This window comes from Tachyglossus aculeatus, chromosome X1 (genome assembly GCF_015852505.1).
Source record: "Tachyglossus aculeatus isolate mTacAcu1 chromosome X1, mTacAcu1.pri, whole genome shotgun sequence".
NCBI classification, from domain to species: domain Eukaryota; kingdom Metazoa; phylum Chordata; class Mammalia; order Monotremata; family Tachyglossidae; genus Tachyglossus; species Tachyglossus aculeatus.
The window spans coordinates 41,156,005-41,164,426 of NC_052101.1; the positions used below are offsets into that span (position 1 = coordinate 41,156,005).

The window sequence follows — 8,422 nt, forward strand, 5'->3', positions numbered from 1 at the left end:
AACGTATTAACAAAATCAATAGGATATGTACAAGTGAAATAGAGTAACAAATATGTCAAACATAGAAGGGGGGGACAGAGAACAAAACCGAACATAGCAACAAAATCAATTGAATGGATATGTACAAGTTAGAGTAACAAATATGTACAAACATAGAAGGGGGGGGGACAGAGAACAAAACCAAACGTACTAACAAAATCAATTGAATGGATATGTACAAGTTAAATGGAGTAACAAATAGGTACAAACATAGAAGGGGGGGACAGAGAACAAAACCAAACATATGAACAAAATCAACTGAATGGATATGTACAAGTTAAATGGAGTAAAAAATATGTCAAACATAGAAGGGGGGGGACAGAGAACAAAACCAAACGTATTAACAAAATCAATAGGATACGTACAAGTTAAATGGAGTAACAAATACGTACAAACATAGAAGGGGGGACAGAGAACAAAACCAAACATATTAACAAAATCAACAGAATAGATATGTACAAGTTAGAGTAATATGTACAAACATAGAAGGGGGGGCAGAGAACAAAACTGAACATGTTAACAAAATCAATTGAATGGATATGTACAAGTTAGAGTAACAAACATAGAAGGGGGGGACAGAGAACAAAACCAAGCATATTAACAAAATCAATTGAATGGATATGTACAAGTTAGAGTAACAAATATGTACAAACATAGAAGGGGGGGGACAGAGAACAAAACCAAACGTATTAACAAAATCAACTGAATAGATATGTACAAGTTAAATAGAGTAAAAAATATGTCAAACATAGAAGGGGGGGACAGAGAACAAAACCAAACGTATTAACAAAATCAACAGGATATGTACAAGTTAAATGGAGTAACAAATATGTACAAACATAGAAGGGGGGGGGACAGAGAACAAAACGGAACATAGTAACAAAATCAATAAAATAGATATGTACAAGTTAAATGGAGTAATAAATAGGTACAAACATAGAAGGGGGGGGGGACAGAGAACAAAACCGAACATATTAACAAAATCAATTGAATGGATATGTACAAGTTAAATGGAGTAACAAATATGTACAAACATAGAAGGGGGGGACAGAGAACAAAACCGAACATATGAACAAAATCAACTGAATGGATATGTACAAGTTAAATGGAGTAAAAAATATGTCAAACATAGAAGGGGGGGGACAGAGAACAAAACCAAACGTTTTAACAAAATCAATAGGATACGTACAAGTTAAATGGAGTAACAAATACGTACAAACATAGAAGGGGGGGACAGAGAACAAAACCAAACATATTAACAAAATCAACAGAATAGATATGTACAAGTTAGAGTAATATGTACAAACATAGAAGGGGGGGCAGAGAACAAAACTGAACATGTTAACAAAATCAATTGAATGGATATGTACAAGTTAGAGTAACAAATATGTACAAACATAGAAGGGGGGGGACAGAGAACAAAACCAAACATATTAACAAAATCAACAGAATAGATATGTACAAGTTAGAGTAATATGTACAAACATAGAAGGGGGGGACAGAGAACAAAACCAAGCATATTAACAAAATCAATTGAATGGATATGTACAAGTTAGAGTAACAAATATGTACAAACATAGAAGGGGGGGGGACAGAGAACAAAACCAAACGTATTAACAAAATCAATTGAATAGATATGTACAAGTTAAATAGAGTAAAAAATATGTCAAACATAGAAGGGGGGGGACAGAGAACAAAACCAAACGTATTAACAAAATCAATAGGATATGTACAAGTTAAATGGAGTAACAAATATGCACAAACATAGAAGGGGGGGACAGAGAACAAAACCGAACATATTAACAAAATCAACTGAATAGATATATACAAGTTAAATGGAGTAATAAATAGGTACAAACATAGAAGGGGGGGGACAGAGAACAAAACCAAACATATTAACAAAATCAATTGAATGGATATGTACAAGTTAAATGGAGTAACAAATAGGTACAAACATAGAAGGGGGGGACAGAGAACAAAACCGAACATATTAACAAAATCAATTGAATAGATATATACAAGTTAAATGGAGTAATAAATATGTACAAACACATCTATAGAGAATTGGGGGGGTTGGGTGGATGGGGTTGTGGGGGGAGGGGATGGGAAGGGGGTGGGGATGTACATCTATAGAGAATTGGGGGGATCAATCAATCGTGTTTATTGAGCGCTTCCTGGGTGCGGGGCACTGTACTAAGCGCTTGGGAAGTCCAAGTTGGCAACATCTAGAGACGGTCCCCACCCACCGGGGGGGAGAACGAGGTGACCCAACGCACAGCCGCCCCCGTTTTGTGTTTTTTTTTTTTTTTATCCGCCTGCCCCCTGGCAGCCCCCCGGCCGGCACTCACATGGGCTCCAGTAACTTGGCCAGCCAGGACTTGAGGGCGTCCACGTCGTCTATGAGCATGGTGCAGGGTGTGCCCCCCCCCCCGCCCCCAACACCGCCGTGTGCCCCCCGTGTGCCCCCGGTGCCAACCTCCGGGCCTACCAGGAACTGAGCCCGCCGCCCGCCGCGCAGCCTACCCCGACGCCGGCCGCGGGGGGCGGGCCCCGGCGCGCGAGCGGCACGGCGGCCCGCCAATCGGGGCGCCCCGCCCCGGCCCGCTCAGCCAATGGCGGCGTCCGGACCGCGCCACCCCGGCCGGGGCGGGGGGGGCGGCGAGGCAAGTTAGGTGGAGAGAGCACGGGGACTCCTGCGGCAACATGGTCCGGACCGCGGTGGGGATGGGGGGGGGGCGCTCTTAAAGGGGACGGACGCCCTGTGTGTGTGTGTGTGTGTGTGTGGTGGTTGGGGGGGGAGCGTGCTGGACGCCCTCGTCCAAACCGCAGCCACAAAGAGCCCCACGCGGGACCCCATCAGCCCCGGGGGCGTGCTACAGCCCGCGTGTCTCCTGTGTGACCTTGGTCAAGTCACTTCACTGGGCCTCAGTTCCCTCATCTGGAAAATGGGGATGAAGAATCGATCAATCGCGTTTATTGAGCGCTTACTGTGGGCAGAGCGCAAGTTGGCAACACACAGAGACGGTCCCTACCCAACAGTGGGCTCCCGGTCTAGAAGGGGGTGACAGAGAACGAAACGTATTAGCAAACTAAAATCAACAGAATAGATATGCCCAAGTAAAATAAATAAATAGAGTGATAAATCCGGACAAATCAATCAATCAATCGCATTTATTGAGCGCTGACTGTGGGCAGAGCACTGGACTAAGCGCTTGGGAAGTCCAAGTTGGCAACATATAGAGACGGTCCCTACCCAACAGTGGGCTCCCAGGCTAGAAGGGGGTGACAGAGAACAAAACCAAACATATTAGCAAACTAAAATCAACAGAATAGATATGCACAAGTAAAATAAATAAATAGAGCAATAAATCCGTACAAATCAATCAATCAATCGCATTTATTGAGCCATTACTGTGTGCAGAGCACTGGACTAAGCACTTGGGAAGTCCAAGTTGGCAACATACAGAGACGGGCCCTACCCAACAGTGGGCTCACAGTCTAGAAGGGGGTGATGGAGAACAAAACAAAACATATTAACAAACTAAAATCAATAGAATAGATATGCACAAGTAAAATAAATAAATGGAGTAATAAATCCGTACAAATCAATCAATCCATCAATCGCATTTATTGAGCGCTTACTGTGTGCAGAGCACTGGACTAAGCGCTTGGGAAGTCCAAGTTGGCAACATATAGAGACAGTCCCTACCCAACAGTGGGCTCACAGTCTAGAAGGGGGAGACAGAGAACAAAACCAAACATACTAACAAAATAAAATAAATAGACTAGATATGTACAGGTAAAACAAATAAATAAATAGAGTAATAAATACGTACAAACATATATACATATATACAGGTGCTGTGGGGAAGGGAATGAGGTATGGTGAGGGGGATGAGGAGGGGGAGAGGAAGGAGGGGGCTCAGTCTGGGAAGGCCTCCTGGAGGAGGTGAGCTCTCAGTAGGGCCTTGAAGGGAGGAAGAGAGCTAGCTTGGCGGATGGGCAGAGGGATGGGATGGGATGGGAAGACTCCTCAGTTACCTCATCTGGAAAATGGGGATGAAGACTGGGAGCCCCCCCGCATGGAACAACCTGATCACCTTGTAACCTCCCCAGCGCTTAGTACGGTGCTTTGCACATACGAGGCGCTTAATAAATGCCTTAGAACACTGCTTTGCACATAGTAAGCGCTTAATAAATGCCATCGTTTCAGCGCTTAGAACAGTGCTTTGCACATAGTAAGCGCTTAATAAATTGCCATCGTTTCAGCGCTTAGAACAGTGCTTTGCACATACTAAGCGCTTAATAAATGCTATTATTATTATTATTATTATTATTAACAAGTACCAGAGCCCTGGCTTTGGAGTCAGAGGTCGTGGGTTCAAATTCCGGCTCCGCCAATTGTCACCTGTGTGACTTTGGGCCAGTCACTTCACTTCTCTGGGCCTCAGTTCCCTCATCTGGAAAATGGGGATGAAGACTGGGAGCCCCCCCCCCCCATGGGACAGCCTGATCATCTTGTAACCTCCCCAGCGCTTAGTACAGTGCTTTGCACATAGTAAGCGCTTAATAAATGCCTTAGAACAGTGCTTTGCACATAGTAAGCGCTTAATAAATGCCATCGTTTCAGCACTTAGAACACTGCTTTGCACATAGTAAGCGCTTAATAAGTTGCCATCGTTTCAGCGCTTAGAAGAGTGCTTTGCACATAGTAAGCGCTTAATAAATGCCATCTTTTCAGCAATTAGAACAGTGCTTTGCACATAGTAAGCACTTAATAAATGCTATTATTATTATTATTATTATTATTATTATTATTATTATTATTATTATTATTATTATTATTATCAAATACCAGAGCCCAGGCTTTGGAGTCAGAGGTCATGGGTTCAAATCCCAGCTCTGCCAATTGTCAGCTGTGTGACTTTGGGCAAATCAATTCACTTCTCTGGGCCTCAGTTACCGCATCTGTAAAATGGGGATTAAGACTGTGAGCCCCACGTGGGACAACCTCATCTCCTTGTATTCCCCCGGCGCTTAGAACGGTGCTTTGCACATAGTAAGCGCTTAATAAATACCAGAGCCCGGGCTCTGGAGCCAGAGGTCATGGGTTCAAATGCCGCTCCGCCAATTGTCAGCTGTGTGACTTTGGGCAAGTCACTTCACTTCTCTGGGCCTCAGTTACCGCATCTGTAAAATGGGGATTAAGACTGTGAGCCCCCCACCCATGGGACAACCTGATCACCTTGTAACCTCCCCAGCGCTTACTACAGTGCTTTGCACATAGTAAGCGCTTAATAAATGCCATCGTTTCAGCGCTTAGAACAGTGCTTTGCATGTAGTAAGTGCTTAATAAATGCCATTATTATTATTATTATTATCATTATCATTAACAAATACCAGAGCCCGGGCTTTGGAGTGAGAGGTCATGACTTCAAATTCCAGCTCCGCCAATTGTCAGATGTGTGACTTTGGGCAAGTCACTTAACTTCTCTGGGCCTCAGTTCCCTCATCTGTAAAATGGGAATGAAGACTGTGAGCCCCACGTGGGACAACCTCATCTCCCTGTATTCCCCCCGGCGCTTAAACAGTGCTTTGCACATAGTAAGCGCTTAACGAATACCAGAGCACGGTCTTTGGAGTCAGAGTTCATGGGTTCAAATTCTGCCTCCGCCAATTCATTCATTCATTCAATCGTAGTTATTGAGCGCATACTGTGTTCAGAGCACTGTACTAAGCGCTTGGGAAGTCCAAGTTGGCAACATATAGAGACGGTCCCTACCCAACAGTGGGCTCACAGTCTAGGAAGTGTCAGCTGTGTGACTTTGGACAAGTCACTTCACTTCTCTGGGCCTCAGTTCCCTCATCTGGAAAATGGGGATGAAGACTGTGAGCCCCACGTGGGACAACCTCATCTCCTTGTATTCCCCCCGGCGCTCAGAACAGTGCTTTGCACATAGTAAGCGCTTAACAAATACCAGAGAAAGAATGGGCTTTGGAGTCAGAGGTCATGGGTTCAAATCCCAGCTCCGCCAATTGTCGGCTGTGTGACCTTGGGCAAGTCACTTCACTTCTCTGGGCCTCAGTTCCCTCATCTGGAAAATGGGGATGAAGACTGTGAGCCCCACATGGGACAACTTCGTGGCTCAGTGGAAAAGAGCCCGGGCTTTGGAGTCAGAGGTCATGGGTTCAAATCCTGCTCCGCCAATTGTCAGCTGTGTGACTTTGGGCAAGTCACTTCACTTCTCTGGGCCTCAGTTCCCTCATCTGTAAAATGGGGATGAAGACTGGGAGCCCCCTGTGGGACAACCCGATTACCTTGTAACCTCCTCAGGGCTTAGAATAGTGCTTTGCACATAGTAAGCGCTTAATAAATGCCATCATCATCACCACTGTATTCCCCTCAGTGCTTAGAACGGAGCTTTGCACATAGTAAGTGCTTAACAAATACCAACATTATTATAATTATAATTATATTTATTATTATTATTATTATTACTATTATTATAGCCCAGGCCTGGGAGTCAGAGGTCGTGGGTTCGAATCCCACCTCTGCTACTGCTCTGCTGTAGGACCTTGGGTGAGTCATGTCTTCAGCTCTCAGTTACCTCACCTGGAAAGTGAGGTTGAAGACTGTGAGCCCCACGTGCGACAACCTGATGAGTTTGTATCCACCACAGTGCTTAGAACAGTGCTTGGCACATAGTAAGCACTTAACAAATACGATCGATTATGATTATGATTATGATTATGATTATGATTATGATTATTATTACAGCCCAGCCTGGGAGTCAGAGGTTGTGGGTTCGAATCCCGCCTCTGCCACTGCTCTGCTGTAGGACCTTGGGCGAGTCACGTCTCCGGCTCTCAGTTCCCTCATCTGGAAAATGAGGTTGAAGACTGTGAGCCCCACGTGCGACAACCTGATGACTGATGACCTTGTATCTACCCCAGGGCTTAGAACAGTGCTTGGCACATAGTAAGCGCTTAACAAATACCATCGTTTATTATTATTATTATTATTATTATTATTATTATCATTATCATTATCAGTACAGCCCAGGCCTGGGAGTCAGAGGTCATGGGTTCGAATCCTGCCTCCGTCACTGCTCTGCTGTAGGACCTTGGGTGAGTCACGTCTCCGGCTCTCAGTTCCCACAACTGGAAAATGAGGTTGAAGACTGGAAGCCCCACATGGGACAACCTGATGACCTTGTATCTACCCCAGGGCTTAGAACAGTGCTTGGCACATAGTAAGCGCTTAACAAATACCATCGTTCATTATTATTATTATTATTATTATCAGTACAGCCCAGGCCTGGGAGTCAGAGGTTGTGTGTTCGAATCCTGCCTCCATCACTGCTCTGCTGTAGGACCTTGGGTGAGTCACGTCTCCGACTCTCGGTTCCCTCATCTGGAAAATGAGGTTGAAGACTGGAAGCCCCGCATGGGACAACTTGATCATCATCATCATCAATCGTATTTATTGAGCGCTTACTGTGTGCAGAGCACTGTACTAAGCACTTGGGAAGTACAATTTGGCAACATATAGAGACAGTCCCTACCCAATAGTGGGCTCACAGTCTAACCTGATGACCTTGTATCTACCCCAGCACTTAGAACAGTGCTTGGCACATAGTAAGCGCTTAACAAATGCCATCGTTTATCATTATCATTATTATTATTAATTATTATCGAGTCTCGAATGGGCTCTCTGTCCTCAGGCGTCCTAAAACACATTTTACACTCACATCATTTCGGGGGACATCTGTGAAGGCACACATGCTCAATTTAAATGATGGATGGATGGGTGGGTGGATGGATGGATGGATGGATTCATTCATTCATTCATTCAATCGTATTTATTGAGCGCTTACTGTGTGCAGAGCACTGTACTAAGCGCTTGGGAAGTACAAGTTGGCAACATAAGTACAAGATGGATGGATGGGTGGGTGGATAGATAGGTAGATAGATAGATAGAGAAGCAGCGTGGCTCAGAGGAAAGAGGCTGGGCTTTGGAGTCAGAGGTCATGAGTTCAAATCCAGACTCCGCCCATTGTCAGCTGTGTGACTTTGGGCAAGTCACTTCACTTCTCTGGGCCTCAGTTCCCTCATCTGTAAAATGGGGATTGACTGTGAGCCCCCTGTGGGATAACCTGATCACCTTGTAAACTCCCCAGCGCTTAGAACACTGCTTGGCACCTAGTAAGCACTTAATAAATGCCGTTATTATTACTATAGGTGATAGAGAGATGATAATAATAATAATGATGGTATTTGTTAAGCGCTTATTGTGTACCAAGCACTGTTCTAAGCGCTGGGGCAGATTCAAGGTCATCAGGTTGTCCCACATGGGGCTCACAGTACTAATCCCCATTTTACA

At 44.7% G+C, this 8,422-nt stretch overlaps 1 protein-coding gene across 4 annotated transcripts in view; it reads right to left on the reverse strand.

Annotated features, from left to right (window-relative positions):
- Positions 1-2,457, reverse strand: part of RBM27 (RNA binding motif protein 27) — an 80,097-nt gene extending 77,640 nt beyond the window's left edge. For all 4 annotated transcript variants that reach the window (XM_038772149.1, XM_038772147.1, XM_038772148.1 and 1 more), the window contains exon 1: positions 2,388-2,457. In XM_038772149.1, coding sequence (XP_038628077.1) covers positions 2,388-2,446 — 59 coding nt within the window. In that variant the 5' untranslated portion in view covers positions 2,447-2,457. The remainder of the gene's footprint in view (positions 1-2,387) is intronic.
- Positions 2,458-8,422: the final 5,965 nt, after the last annotated feature.